The sequence below is a fragment of the Patagioenas fasciata genome, chromosome 14, assembly GCF_037038585.1.
Source record: "Patagioenas fasciata isolate bPatFas1 chromosome 14, bPatFas1.hap1, whole genome shotgun sequence".
NCBI lineage: Eukaryota > Metazoa > Chordata > Aves > Columbiformes > Columbidae > Patagioenas > Patagioenas fasciata.
In genome coordinates, this window is record NC_092533.1 from 14,768,820 (window position 1) to 14,785,115 (window position 16,296).

General features: G+C 41.1%; 1 protein-coding gene across 19 annotated transcripts in view; it reads left to right on the forward strand.

Annotated features, from left to right (window-relative positions):
- Nucleotides 1-16,296, forward strand: part of TENM2 (teneurin transmembrane protein 2) — a 629,416-nt gene that overhangs the window by 600,477 nt on the left and 12,643 nt on the right. For 16 of the 19 annotated variants that reach the window (XM_071814801.1, XM_071814804.1, XM_071814808.1 and 13 more), the window contains 6 exons: nt 959-979; nt 4,693-4,925; nt 6,434-6,588; nt 7,083-7,957; nt 14,076-14,251; nt 15,810-16,045. In XM_071814801.1, coding sequence (XP_071670902.1) covers nt 959-979; nt 4,693-4,925; nt 6,434-6,588; nt 7,083-7,957; nt 14,076-14,251; nt 15,810-16,045 — 1,696 coding nt within the window. The remainder of the gene's footprint in view (nt 1-958; nt 980-4,692; nt 4,926-6,433; nt 6,589-7,082; nt 7,958-14,075; nt 14,252-15,809; nt 16,046-16,296) is intronic. The other 3 variants (XM_071814803.1, XM_065848731.2, XM_065848733.2) reach the window with 1 other exon arrangement.

A 16,296-nucleotide genomic window follows, 5' to 3' on the forward strand; every position in this document is an offset into this window, starting at 1 on the left:
ATATAATTTTGGTTTTACATAAGCCAATATAAATCTGGAGTAACTTCAGAAGCGAGAATGCCCTAGTGTGCACATTTGCTTCACACTGTCCGTTATGAAGGTGCCTGATCTGAGTGGCTGATGAGTAATTTTGACTCCAGAGTGTTGCATGTCATGCCTGATGTTGGTATTGCAAGTTCGGGGCTGTGCATGGAGTGCTGCAGCTCAGGAGTCACGCATCGCTTTGCTTCATTCAGTGGATATTCCTGAACGGAATGACATAAACGCAGTGAAACACTGTGGTGTGGAGGATGTGTTAATTTTCTTCTGGGAAGAAGAGAACACTTTGACTTTGTGTCTAGACAGTAAATTAGGGATCAATTAGTGCTGGATATCTTCCATTGTACAGTATCCTACTGCTCACTTAGAAGGGTTTATTTTACCCTAAGATTTGCTTTGATGGGCTTTAATAGATACCAAGTAGCATCCAAACTTGCTTTAAGCAATTATTTTAGAGACTGGGGGGACAGGATAATGAACTGTGTAGTAGAAAATCATTTAGAAATAGCCTGTTGGAAAACCATTTTGATTAAAGAGGTTGCTTCCAACTGGCAGACAATATCCTCAGCCCAGTGCTTCCCCCTTCACAGTTCTGTATGCAGAAAACTCCCAGTTCCTCTCGCTCCTAGCCCACAAGTTACACATATTTCCATGTGAAAGCTTTCAATGGTCCCGGAAGGTTTCTTGTAAAATATCTGGGGGGGTGGGGGCTGGGGGCAGGGTTATACTCCTAGGGAATGAGCTTGCAACTCTGTCACCCCCAGTCGCTCTTCATCCGTAAACCCAGCTAAGGCTAGTGCTGAAAAGAGATATCTTCTCCTGTGTCCTTTTGTAAAATAAAACAAATACTATGTTTGCTTTACCATCTATTCTTCAGCTAACTGTTTGTTCTTTTTTCTTCTGTTCCCTTTCTATAAAGAAATAAAGAGTTTAAACATAGGTAAGACACGAGCTCTTTCCCATATAATTTGATATGGTTTGTTTGCTTCATTGTGTTTGCTTTTTGTGTTGTGCTTCTTGTGTAATGTTATGTTCTTCATGTACCATATATAGAAACATTTTTATGTGCTAATTGTGTGTTATGAATATGATAAGCGTTAGCAATTATGAAATGTAGTCAAAAAGCAACCAAATAAGTTCTGACACTAATTAGAAATTTCTAGAAGAATGCAAGTATAATGAACCCCGAGCTAACTTCTGTATAAACACTTCTCCCTGCTGTCTATAATTGGTCTAAATGGTCGAGGTAAACGAAAACAGCAGTTTTACAAATACCTGAAACGTTCACAAAAGCACTAATGACTGCAAATAGGTCAAAAACTCATTTTCCGGTCATTAATGATTTTCTGAACCCTCTGTCCTTTTTCATAATTTAGTTTCTATTTTCTTTCCTCAAATACATTTAACCACCAGTCAACCTGTGGGGCTGGTTCTATGCAAGCACTAGATGCAGTCGCTGTAAGATTCATGAGGGAGGCATAACCTTTCCAGACGCTAGGAGAAAATATTGTGCATCATGTCCCCTGAGCACCAGGCCTTCTGGATGGCAGCAGCATGGGAAATGCTTGTGCCTTCTCCCGCACCACACCTGGCGTGGACAGGATGTTCACCCTGGAGAATATCAAGGGCAAGAACAAGAAGAGCTGTTGTAAACTATTCCATAGTATCCTGTGCATCACCCTTTTAAAACCACACTTTCCATTTCTGTAATACAAGTTAGATGCAGAAGATGTCTGGACTAAACAGTATAATTTCTCCTTTACAATATATTTTGGTATAGCAAGTGTAACTCCAGTAAATTTTCTTATCTGGGTGAATTCACTCACAATTTGCTAACGAACATTGGTGGTGCTGGAGGCTCCTCATTTAAAACTATAAGCTTGGTTAACTTTTCAGGTGGTTAGAGATTTGCTCTGGGCAGCTTCTCCTTTTGGTTAAACCTAAAGGAAAGCTGTTGTTGCACTATTGTTACTTTGATGTATGTATGAGAAGAACAGGGAGGAGAAACCGATGCTGCCTGTACTTGCCGTCAGACGCCAGGCTCACGCTCAGTGCAGAGCAAGGCTGCGAGCAATACCAGATGGTATGGGAAATCTTTTAACACGAGGTGCATTCTTTGGCTTCCTAGAATTCGAAGGGTACTGAGAAAAGAGAGGCAGAGGTCTTTAACTGCTCAGATGCCAGTTTGAGAAATATTTACTATTTAGTTATAAAATACATCCCTGTTTGAGGTAATAACCTCGTAGTTTCTGTGGGGACACGAGGAGCGCATGTCACCTTCCACCAGTCATCTTCTGCCAAAGTCCCTCAAGTATTGTAGGTGCAGAGTCCTCCTCTGTTGGCCCCTAACCCAGCTCAGGCAAGAGCCAGGGGCTGCTCCCTGGGCTGCCCCCTGGCAAAACTGCCCCAGGGAGATTCCAGTGGAGAAAGGCAGTGTGAGCTCCATGGACACACCGATGACAGCAGGAGAGGACAGGGACATAAGCCCATGTTCTGCCATTGCTCGTTACCCCAACTCATACCTTCTCCCATCCCAGAGTCAGCGGGACACACCTAAGGGTAGCTGTGGTCAGAAGGGGAGCAGGGCTGTGTTCGCTCAAGCAGGTGGGCAAAAACATGGCCAAAAAGAAGAGAGACCACTCCAGTGTGGCCGAGCAGCTGCTGCTCTGTGTGTCCCCATCCAGCTGAGGTGCTGCATGGGTAGAAGGGCAGCAAAGGGCCCCCTGGGCTGGAGCAGAGCAGGTGGCAGCAGCAGCCAGGCTGGTATCTCACCTGCTGCTGTCACAAAACCTTTAGCTGAGTATGGATGTATTTGTGAAGTGTGGCACAACACTAGTGTCGCAGCAAAGCTTGGTCCTCAGCGTTAAGGGAAGAGCATGGTAGAAGAAGAGAGCAGAATTTCAAAACAGTGACAGATATGCAGGGGTTTGTATGGCTCAGATACTTGAAAGACTGGAGAAATGTAAATGGAAGGAAATCATTTTCTATGTGGCAAAGAAAGTGGAGCTTTGTTTTGGAGGGATGGGAAGGAGCGTGGTAAGGGTCTAGTGAAGAGGTGCGGTCTGCTGCTGAAGACAGGGAGAGGAACTCGGGAAATGAAGAGATTGTGCTCTAATCTCAAGCATGTCACTAGTCTCCCTGCATAACTTTGTCTACACCACTTAACCTCTCTGTGCCTCAGTTTCCTCCTCTGTAAAATGGGTATAATACCCATCTTTTTAAAGTACTTCGAGATCCATGCATGAAATAAACCTGCCAAGTATTTTTTGTTTACTATGTTTTTTCATCTCTAATTTCTACACTCCTAGACTTCAGCAGATGGTATTACCTCTGCCTACTGAATTTTGATCAAACCAATCTCCTTCCTACTTTCTACAGTTTTAGAACAAACTGTTATTGACCTAAAATCATGACACGTCAAAGACTGGCATAGAGGAAGACAACTGTAGAAAGTGATATTTTGGGGCCTCCTCATTCCTTCAAATCTGGTCATGACCACATGAACGCAGTTGCCTTTGTGCTGCTGATAATCCATCTGCCGAAACTGGCCTTACAATAGTTTCAGCAAGTCTGGTCAAGATATGGCTTATGTCCATCATAACTTACCTCTGTGTATCCTCACTCTTGGAGATGGGCACTTTTGCCACATGAAACTAGGAGTGTGGATATTTGGAGGCAAATATCTCTGGTTACTGGTAAGTAACCTTCATTTCTTTTCTTCCTGTCTTCATTTGTCTTCTATGCTTTGAAACCACCATTGACCTTATTTACACTCACCCATAGGCTCCAAAGGCTGGAAAATTCACATCATGCTTAAATTCCAACTGAATTGAGTTAAACTAGCCAGGCAAGGTTTTGAAAATATTTCTGCACTGCAGTTCTGTGTGTGTGAATGTATGTATATATATCGCTAAGATTGACATTTCTCAATTTGCAGATGATTTGCTAAAGTAGTTCCAAAATGTGACAAGCTGCCAAAAAGCATATATTTCAGAAGAGAAAGTAGATTTCCATATAAGCACCCATTCTAATCACAAACTGAGGACCAGTTTTTCAATAACAGAAGGTTTGGAGTAAAAGTCAGACACTTGGGGTCTCTGCTTTTAGTTCTGTTAGTTATATAATCAGCTTCATCTGACGTAAATGAGATTCTTGATAAGAATGAATGAGAACAAATTTGCTTTAGAGAATAAATTTGTTATGCCTCTGCCTCCTATTTATACAAGACCTCACAAATCTTGTGGCATAATATAAGTAACTCGGAAACTGATTCTTTGGTCTTACTCCTATGACTTCTGCTTTCAAGGGAAGTTAAACAAGGTGGCAGAGAGGGGGGCAACAGGTAGCGATAAGCCAAAGAGAATTGACCTGGAGCAGATCTAATGGGCTAAAGAGATCAAGAAGAAAGTCTGCTCTGCAGCTTTGGCTTGTTGGGCTCTGCTGTGCAAGCTTGGTGTAGCAGGATGAATGAGATTTAAAATGACAATGCTTCTGATACCTCAGATACCAGTCCTTCAGACCCCACCTCCGGATGAGGGTGTCAGACTTTCTTTCCACATCTCTCTGTGCCTGATGAGTATTTAAGCTCTGGAAGCCTGTGAAGTTTCTGGACTGCTCAGCTGTTTCTCTTTTATGCTTTCTTTTTCTCTAAAGCAACAATCCTGCTCATAAATACTATCTGGCCGTGGACCCTGTTTCAGGCTCACTGTACGTATCGGACACCAATAGTCGGCGGATATACAAAGTCAAGTCCCTGACGGGCACAAAGGACCTGGCTGGCAACTCGGAAGTGGTGGCAGGGACGGGAGAGCAGTGCCTGCCTTTTGACGAGGCCAGATGTGGGGATGGAGGGAAGGCGGTGGATGCAACCCTAATGAGCCCTCGAGGTAACGTAGGAAAAGAAGCCGGAGAAAATGACTGTGTGAGGCTAGGCTGGATGTGGAAATAATTATCTGGCAATTAAATCAACTCCTTGCTCAGTAGTTTTTATTCTGGACTTTAATTACAGCGGATTGGCAAGTGTTCGTGCTTTGTTTAGTTAAAGCAAACTTTATTACCCCAACACTGAACGCTGCAAAAGGAGAACAGAACACAAATTAGCAGGGTAGCACTCACTCCAAGAAGCAAGCGTGTAAACTGGGAAACAAATTACTGTTTGAGATACAGCCTTTGGGGAGAAAAACTGCCTGCGGTGTCTTTTTTCTGAGTTTTTATTCTACGTATCCCCTTTTTCTTCAGAAGGGAAGGAAAAATAAAAGGGTTTTTGCCCTTTCCAGTTTCTAACTTTTAACAAGAAGTTTTCAAGATGATATAGAGATTTGGAGATGTGCTTCTTTTTAAGATTTTTTTTCCATTGTTTCATCTTAATTGTAAGGATTGATTGATCAGGTGTATTGCCAGGTGTTTCAAACATCTTTGGGTTTCATTCCAACAGTTGAAAACAGCTAGATGATTGTAAAAGACAATAAAAATGAAGGGTCCTGTTTCTATGTATAGGTAATAGTTTCAGTTAATACATACTGAGTATATTAACAGGATAGGGCTGCTTGCATGTTTTAAGTTAAGCCTCCACACAGACGTTAAGCTGATAAAGCTGTATCTCCTCTCACTGGCACTACAACCATTTGAAGACAACATTTGTAGACGGATGTTTTATTTTCAGCCCAAGAACTGGACAAGGCAGTGTGCCAAACCAAAGCAGGGAAGGCGAGTGAGGAGAAGTCTGTCCTTGTTCCCAGCAGGCAGCGGCATCCTCCAGGTCCTCCGAGGCAGCACCCTCTCGTTCTCTGCCTCTCCTCTCCCAGGACTCCCAGCGGGACATGCACTGAACCTTTCCTTTTTTTCTAGGCTGGGAACCCCTGTGTCTTCATCTGGAAGCACCAGATGTTCTTCTCATGTTCCTTACTGCAACAGGTCAAAGATTGACAAAACATCCTGAAAGAATGTGATGTCCTCTTAATTTTTTAACACTTCTAAAGCCATTTTAGAAGATTTCTAAAAATCTTTCATCCTCGTTAGATCCTTCAGCTGAAGAAAGCAACGCCTCAAATTGCTGAGATTAAAACTTAGGAGATTTTTTTTTTTTAGTTGGTTTTATGTAACATGTCACACGGAGTTTGAATTCTGATGCATTCTGCTGGCTTTCTGGCAGGTTTGGGGGTTTCTGTGGTTTTCTTTTCTTCAAGGCCCCGAAGGATATACCTGCTTGATGCCACTTATTCTACAGAGCTGTGGGTACTTGGAGGGTTCCAGGACCTGTGCTCAGGTTGGAAGGGAGGAAAGAACAGGAGAAGTGAACAAACGTCACCATCTTGTAAACTTGATAAGAAGATGAAGCCTGCCTTGAAGCTGGGAGCTTCTCTGCTTCGCTGATGCCTGGTTTTTATATTTGCAGGAATTGCCGTGGATAAGTATGGACTCATGTATTTTGTTGATGCCACTATGATTAGAAAAGTGGATCAGAACGGAATCATATCAACCCTGCTGGGCTCCAATGACCTAACTGCTGTTCGACCTCTCAGCTGTGATTCCAGCATGGATGTCACCCAGGTAGACTCTTACTGCATTTATTTTCTTCTCTGCCTTAGAAGAGATGGGCATCTATTTTGGATGACTGCCTGGCCACTTAAGAAATATATTATGCAGCACAAGATGATAGCAGATTTGATTCACTACTGAAATGAGTGAATGATCCTCATACTGTGGCTAACACAGGTTATTTATGCAACTATAGAGAAATAAGGTTGAGGTAATGGGAGTTATTGTCTTAATTGCCTGTTTTTCTGTAATTATTGTAGAGCTTCCACAATGTAGCATTCATTTGTTGCACAGAAACACAATTATCCAAAGTTACCACTGCACGTAGCTTTAATATTTCTGAAAAACAAAGTCATTGTTTGAAATAGTTGCCGTTCATGACTTGGTTTCATGATTTACGCTGATAAACCCCTCACTAATTTGCTGTTGTTACACATGGAATTTTAAACACTAGAAGTGTACTTTTCAGTTATGACTTTTACAGTAATAATTTGTGCAACTCATAGGTACGGCTGGAGTGGCCTACTGATCTCGCTGTCAATCCCATGGACAACTCACTTTATGTCCTAGAGAACAATGTTATTTTACGGATCACAGAAAATCATCAAGTTAGCATTATTGCTGGACGCCCCATGCACTGCCAGGTTCCTGGTATAGACTACTCTCTTAGCAAACTGGCTATTCATTCTGCACTTGAATCAGCCAGTGCCATTGCCATCTCACACACAGGAGTTCTTTACATCAGTGAGACAGATGAAAAAAAAATTAATCGGCTACGCCAGGTAACTACCAATGGAGAAATATGCCTTCTTGCAGGGGCAGCTTCAGACTGTGATTGCAAAAATGATGTCAACTGTAATTGCTATTCTGGGGATGATGGGTATGCCACTGATGCCATCTTAAATTCACCATCTTCCTTAGCTGTGGCCCCAGACGGTACCATCTACATAGCTGATCTTGGAAATATCCGCATTAGGGCTGTCAGTAAAAACAGGCCCATTCTTAATTCTTTTAACCAATATGAAGCTGCATCTCCAGGAGAACAGGAGCTGTATGTCTTCAATGCTGACGGGATTCACCAGTACACTCTCAGCCTTGTTACCGGGGAGTACTTGTACAATTTCACCTATAGCAGCGATAACGATGTCACGGAGGTGATGGACAACAATGGCAACTCCTTGAAGGTCCGTCGGGATGCCAGTGGGATGCCCCGCCATTTACTGATGCCGGATAATCAGATTGTCACGCTGGCTGTTGGCACTAATGGTGGACTCAAGCTAGTCTCAACACAGACCCTGGAGCTCGGATTAATGACATATAACGGAAACAGTGGTCTCTTAGCAACGAAGAGTGATGAAACAGGATGGACAACATTTTATGAGTAAGAATGTTTTTGGATATATTAAGCATACATTTTATTTTTTCAAATGGTAGTGAGTAGGTCCTAAACTGACCCTGCTGAAATTTGTTCTAGGCTTTTCTCTGAAACTGAATAAGGCCAATACATCTCAGTCTAGTGTGGTACTGCGAATGGTTATGTGGCTTCTTGATTTCACCAGCGTTGCCGGGTCCCTTGGGTGGGTACCGACCCACCTCGATTCCTGCCCCCAGCAACCTGTGGCTCCGACTGAGCTGCCTCTCGCTAGGAGCCCTAATGCCGCACTTTCTTTCGGAACTCATATTATATATCTTTCCGTTCAGGCTCATGTATTACTCATGGCTGATAAAATGTTGATTAACTTCACTGATTGTTCATTCTTGAGACAAGTGAGGAAATTAGATCCCCAGCTATCTGTCAGAGCCCTGGTGTAGCTCCCGTAATTTGTAGATAACCCAAAAGCACCCTGGTGTTCGTGAGCATATCGATTAAAAATCCAGAAATCCCTCTTTAAATGAAATTCATCAGAGATAAAGTTCAAAAGTATATCAAAAATCTCAAAGAACTTGTCAGATTTTTGTTAATAGTCATCCTGTTCTTAGTAGTCTTATTGCCATTTATTGATCAAAACCATTTTTGAAAGCAGGAGCTAAACAATATATTCAAAATACATATAACTATTAAATAAAGTATGGCAAGTTTTATGCCATATATGGTATTTGAAATAGTTAATTAATGATTACCAAATACCATTTCTCAAATGAGTGCGTAGAAAGTATGAATAGGGATTTGTATTCTGTTTTAAACTGTAGGCTTGTATTTAAGGTTACAGACTAGCAGTGGCACACACCTATTTTAGCTCATTAATGCATTTATCTTGGCCGCCACGTCCTTTCTTTTTAGTGAAAACGTAAGTAAAGCAGGAATAAAAAGACCTAGGTTCAGTCTGCTCAAAAGATGTCTAAATCAGCATTGCACGTCAGTATTTTGTCCACCACGCGTTTCATTTCTGTACAAAGGAAAGCAGTGCCCTCTCGTGGGCCCTGGAAACTGAACTGCTGCAATAGTTCATCCTGACAGTCGGTAGAGATGCAGAGGATTTTTCTCCTTAATATTTTGCAAAGAGTATTTATTTACCGTACATTACTTACAAAACTAATCCAGTTATGTGAACGCATGAGGGCATTACCTGCTGATTACAAGACCAAGTAAAAAATCTCACTGTACTAGACAGTGGTGAAATCTCACATTATCGCTGATGAGGTGCGGATGCCCTTCTAGGCAGGCTTTTTGTTGTTGTTTTTTCCTCTATAGGTAGCTCAAAATTCAGATCAGAAGTCATGTAAACTAGTTATTTATCAAAACACCAGTAATTAATTGTAGGAAATTAAATAGCAAAGTAATTTAAAACTCTACGTGAAAATCAATGAAATATTTTAAAAGGCTGTCAGAAAGTTACAAGTTACAAAACTGGTATAACCGGTGGCTGAGAATCATACATACAGATTTTTCACTACAATAAAAATGCATATACTTTACAGTGCATGTGTAAAATAAACTATACATGGTATTATCTAGGTTAGAAAAATAGCCATAAAATGCCATTCACAAGGAGGTTAAAAAGAAGTGAAGTATCTCTATATGTTCACGGAAACCCCTATTTGAGGACCAGTAGATATGTATATTCACCGAAGACGCTCATTACAAAACACCAGAAAAACAGAGACATCTCCCTTAGGCTGATCCTAAGCAGCTGACTTATAGTAGCTCCTTAATATTCTTTGTCATCTCATGTACCCCCGCAGTTGAGGGTTTGATTAATAAGATAATGAGAATTAGTCAAATCAAATTCACAAACCTAAACAGTCACAGTCCACAGTCATTCTATACTAGTTTCTGGTTTATATTTTTCTACAAAGCAGTTCCAAGGGGAAAGTTCTGTATTCATCATTTTGGTTGATACTATAAGTTAGTATCAATTGAAGACATAAGAAATACTCAGCCAATGAGAGTTTGTAACGATAACAAAATTGGGGTTTGTGCCATTAAATTCATGCATTCATACAGAAGTAATCAATACCATAAATTGTTAATATGGCAGCAGAACTGGAAAAGAACAAATACCTTTTTAGTAGTAAAATAACACATGAAGTAAAGTTTAAGAACCCTTCCGAAAAATTTATTTCAGTACATTTATATGAGCCAGGCATTGAAGTGCCACGCTTAGTGGGTATATTCCTCTCTTTTATCTGCAACTGTATTCTGAAAATGGTCACAGAATTAAACCTCTGCAGTGTATCCGGGTATGCATGTATATACGCAGACAGATGCATACACAGTCTATTTTTGTGTGTGTGTACACACACTCCATATGCATATTATAATATACCCAGTGCATGTGCATAGGCACATGGTTCATTTGCAGTAGGAACAAGCAAGGATCTTAAATAATCCAACAGCTACCAGCAGGCTCACATGGGGTAATTTAAACTTGGGTTTGGGCATGAAGCACAGATCTTTGAAGTGGTCCTCAGTGGTATTCCACGTGGTCTTCACAGCATCCAAAGAGAATGCTGCAGTTTTCTTCTTGAAATAGCTTGGGTTTTATTAGGAAGAGAAAATAGGGATTTATGTAACTGTATGTGGGTCTGCAGCTTGCCCTGCTCTACGTTAAGTCACAAGATGCAGTTCCTCCTTTCTGCAATACAATATATGCCGCTGTCCTGGTGACCCCGCCTGCAAGCTGTGCAGCAGTGCACGGTTCAAACCCCAGCGACCACAAAGCTGGCAATAAAAAAACTGAGAAGATGTAGAGGTGCCACAATATTGGCCACGGGAGAACAGCCCGCAGTGCATTATCACAGGCCCGCGGGAGGGAGGCGGGGGTGGGATACGTGTGCATCCCGCACGGGCCGGCAGCTCCGAGCCCCAGGATGGGGCAGTGGCTGCAGCAGAAGGCGAGTGTGTCAGCCAGAGCTGTCCTGGGAACTCACACCTGCCCAGGCACCCCAGTCCCCTCAGCGATGCGGTAGCGAGCGAGGAGTGGGCGCAGGGGGATGCTGAACCCCGGCTAAGGTGACAGCGTTACGGTGCCAGAATTAAGAAAGGCTCCGTTCACTCTCTCCCCTCGTAGTTTCATTAGTAGAAAAACCTGCAATGAGACCATGCTCTAACTCAAGTCGGTAACAAAAGCTCAGTAATTTCAGCGTATCCAGAATCCACCTCATTTGAAGGTATAAAAATTGCCAAATCAGATCTGATTCATCTAGCCTGATGTATTGACTGTCATATGTAGCAGCTGCTTCCCAAGACGATACCAGTAGAATATTAGTCTATTTTCCATTGCAAAATTTTATTTTCTTACTTCAGTAGACCCAGGTTCATGTCATGAAGAAGAAGAGTATATAACTATTTAATTCCTGTATAGCTTTATTCTTATTATTCAGATAAATGTCTGGTTGTTGTAGTCTACTAAGCACTTGCTCTCACATAATACATAATAAAAAAGCCCCACCTCTATAATGTTTCACTTCTAAATGATGTAGTACATAAGATGTTTCTGTTTTATTAATTTTACATTTTTTACCTTTAAGGTATTCTTTTTAAATAAGATTTTATCGATGCAATGGATAAAATAGAAATGCCTTCTTTATATGTTGGTATTGCAGTGTATATATCATTTAAGTAGTGACTTTTTTATATGTCTAGCTCGTAAACTACACAGTCTGCAGATCCTCAGAGAGAGTACTTTCGCATGTGTCACTTTAAGCATGTCCACCACTTGCTTATAAATCCTTTGAATCTCTGCCAGTGCTGTTTTCAAATAGCATGACCGGCACTGGGAAACATGCCCTATGGCAGGAGGCAAAACACTGATTTCTAGAAATAGCAGTAGAATATTTCCATTTTTCTGTTTCAATCTTTGTAGATCCTCATCCATTTTTACTTTTTAGACTGTCCTTGCACTTTGAACAGAGATTTTCAGCCAGTAGCCCACAGCAATCCCGAGGAATTTTTCCTGGGTTAATTAAAAACCCAGCAATGTGAGTGAAGAGTATGAATTAATGTCTCATTTGCATTGCCTAAAATATATTTGCTGATGGGGAATTTTGCCAGCCATTTTTCTGGATGTTCACCAAGCTCTGCATAGTCACGTTGGAGCCACTCAGAGACTTGTCTAGTTTGTCCTAAATAACATTGTCTCTTCTGTAATATATGACACCTAATATTCTGTTCATCACCCTGCTAATCACTAAACATCCCAAAGTAGTCCGCATATAGACGCTTAGGCTGTAACTCATTAACCTTTGGGATTTTTTAAATTGTTCATTTTTTTTTGTCCTTTTTGTTTTTCCTAGCTAGATGGATGCGTCACTGGATCAAGTTCTTTCCTCATCTATACTTGACGAGTAGTTTTCAGTATTTTTTTTGTGAAGACTTTTTCATAGACTCAACCAAACCCCCTTTCATAGATTACCTCAACATGTTATAATTTATCTAGTATCCTGTTGATATGGTAAAAAAAAAATTACATATATATGTATATGGGCAGAAACTTGTGACTTTCATTAAGAACAATCATGTTGCTTAATCCTTATCTGATCCTGAACTGCTTAAATGAACACTATTATTGGTCCCTTTTAGGTTGCATGATGCCTTTGTCTTATTGATTTACTTCTTTGCCTAATACTTCCATTGATCCTGGTAAGGCTTGTTGCTCCACAGGTGATTATTTTTCCTTCCTCCCCTATACTCAACTGAATGTGTGCAACCATTTGCAATGGATTTGAAAGGCTTATTTTATATTTGTATTAACTGAGGAGCCAATTTGTGTATTAATTTTGCATGTACGCTATACAGTTCAGGTGGCCTACTTTGAGGCTTCTGAATGGTTTAATTGCAAAAAGTCCTGTTGAAAGCACTGATTTCTCTTCATCTTTCCAGCTAACCACAGATGTCCAAAGAACTCGGCTAGCTCCGTGCTACTAAACGTGCTCCTCTCCTCTTCTGTTACTCTCAGGCAGTGCAATGGATTTACCAGTTCTCTTCCAGGCTTCCTGCTCCCCGGATCTCCACGTTTGAAGGATGACCAGTTGGTTTCAATCTCTACCTAAACTTTTCCCTTTATCTACACAGGACATTTTTTCTTGCCTTTCTGCTGTTTAGAAGCTTTGGTAGCAGCTGGGTGAGAGACTCTCGCACAAGTAGAGAATTGCAGCGAGCAAAGTGTCAGACCGGAATGCTGATTTTGTTTCAGGTCCCCATTTCTTGCCCTTAAAATCCAATGTTTTGCTTCTTTAGCATAGGTATGCGCACAAATGTAGCATACTGAAGGAAAGGGAGAAACAGTATGATTTGATTTCAGGCAGCATTCTTTCTTTTCCCCCTCCTCAGGCTTCTAAATAAATTTAACCCAATAAGCTCATGAAGAGCCCTTTTTCCTTTATTTTTTTTTCTTTATCTTTATGCCTATGGAGCACTTAATTAATCTTCTAAGGTGTGTTGACTGCTGCCCTTTGTGCAACTCCAACCTATCCTGTTCTTTAACTTCTCATCATTCGTCTTTATGAGCCAAGATTGACCCCAAAATGCAGTTGAATACCACAGATAAGATCTAAATGAAATTATGATGTTCTCAAGCTGATGTCTTTCTTAATCTCTTATGACAAGTTTATTCCTTGATATGTCACTTAAGACCATAATTAGTAGTTTCCGCTAAGTATTCAATTGCAAATGTGCAGTATATGCAATTGTATATTGTAGTATCCATCGTAAGTCCACTTGCTTGGAGTGAAAAACAACTATTGAAAGACAGATTAATTTGCTAATTATAATTGTTTGAGCACTCTGTATATCTGTAATAATTTAGTTAATCAATTAGATAATTTAAAAGATGCTAGCCTGGACTTACACTCATATAGTTGAGATCAGTATCTCTAAATTTATTATTTCATCATTATAGACTCTTTCAAGAACAGAGAAATAGGTATGGCCAGGATGTTCTTGAAAATCTGTTTCATTCTGGGAATTTTTGCACAAGTGTGGTGCATTATTAATGCATGGGGGATTGAAATGAACATATATCCTCATGCTTTTTTGCTCTCACTAACTTTTCTATTAGCTATGATCATGAAGGGCGTCTCACCAATGTAACACGTCCCACTGGAGTGGTAACTAGCCTTCATCGAGAAATGGAAAAGTCTATTACCATCGACATCGAGAATTCTAATCGGGATGACGATGTCACGGTCATCACAAATCTCTCCTCTGTGGAGGCTTCCTATACAGTTGTTCAAGGTACCAAAGCGCACTTCTCAGCACATCTAACCACACACACAGCTCGAGAAAACAATTCGCAAAAGATTTGTGCCATTAGTACACTCATGAGCAGGGGAAAAAAGCATAAGGTTTCCAAGAAAAGCTCCCATAAAGCTCATTCCTAAAATGACAGGTCTTCAGGACAGGTAAGAGACATTTCACAGTCATACTTTGTGTCAAATATCTATGCTCATTATCTGCTGGTGTAAGCTAGTCCTGCCATTCCTTCTCGGGTCAGGGTCACTTTCCCCGCTCACATATTTCGCTGTACTTCACTGCAAAATTGGTTCTGACTCCAGTGCCACGTTGCTGCAGTCTGAGTGCTGAGCGGTGGCTGCCGGGGTGGAAATTCTCCTGGAAAGGGAGGCTCAGGTGCCATCCTACTATTGAAAATGAAATGTTCCAAATTTATACATTCTCATTAAAGGAAATGCAAACCAGTCAGTGCAGTGGATGATCTTGTGCCATAGTTAGCACTTCGAGACCAGTGTTACAGCCTGAGTGTGGCAGGAGGCATCAGAACAAAATGGTGAAATGGTTGCATGGAGCTTTCCAGCACCACCCAAGCGTTGTATCTGATGGAGCAAAACCAGTCAGTCGTCAAAGACAGACTGACAGCAATTTGGTGCATGATGGAGGTTTTTAATTAAGATATAAAGTCAGTGAAATAATATCACCGTCGAACAATAGTCTCCCCCTGACATAAATGTCAACATTTATAGACTATCATACCGTGACACATCTGGTTACAATGACTTTATTTCTCTTATACTAGATGATTAATTATGTAGATGCTGTCCTGTCAGACAAGCAGTGATGCTCTGGTGACAGTGGCACACTGTAGTGCTCCATTCTGGCTGAGAACGGCTGTGTCAAACAGCTGGAGAGCAGCACGGCCCTAGACGTATAGGATTATTTTTACAACTCTTTCCCAAAAGCGAGAGGCCAGGGGCGCGAAGGGCTGGTGCCCTTCGGGGGTGGGAGGAAGGCAGCAAGGAAAGGACGGGGCTGCCAGCCTGCGCTGCTGAGCGCACACCTTGAGGAGTTCGGGCTAAACTGGAATTCTCCACAAAGCTTCTGCCTGGAGACAGTTTTTAAGCAGAGGGAAAGAAAAAGAACCAGCATTTACTTCTTCCCACTCATAAAGAGTCCACCAACTTTTGCTTGTTTTTCTTTCCGTCCTGGAATCTAATGGTTTGTTGTTTATCCAGCAGTTCAGTTTTCTGGACTTTTTGTGCATATTAGAAATAAATTACATGGTTGAAATATATCACCATGCATTTTGATTCACAATTAAGACCAAAGGGAAAACATCATGAAATAAACACAATATCTCTCTGCAGGCTCACTGTTACACTCCTGTTCTTTACATGAAACAGTAACATCTGTAATTCCACCATAGTACCACGTAAATGGTAATTGCAGGCTGACTTCATTTAACATCAACAGGAGTGCAATAAAAAACCAATCAAATTAAGCTATATGTTTTCTTTATGACTGGAGTAGCTAAATTATTTTCTTTTCATTATTGCTGTAGATCAAGTGAGGAACAGCTACCAGCTCTGTAATAATGGTACTTTGAGAGTGATGTATGCCAATGGCATGAGCATTAGCTTTCACAGCGAGCCTCATGTCCTGGCTGGGACTGTGACTCCCACCATAGGACGATGTAATATTTCTCTGCCAATGGAAAATGGTTTAAACTCAATTGAATGGCGTCTGAGGAAGGAACAGATTAAAGGCAAAGTGACTGTGTTTGGAAGAAAGCTCAGGGTAAGTAGAATCTGTCATTACAATAATGATCTTTTCTTCTGTGGGCAGACAATTCTCCATTTTGAAGGATGTCTTTCCTATTTTTACTTGTTAAAAATGTACAACTCGGGGATTGTCTTCAGTATGACAGTCTTGTCTTTGTTTGAGAGGTCAGTTAACTGCATGGGATCTTCTGCTGCAATCAGCTATAGAAGCTTCATTACTAAAACTATTCCCGAAGACGTTGGTAAAAATACACGGAATATTGCTGC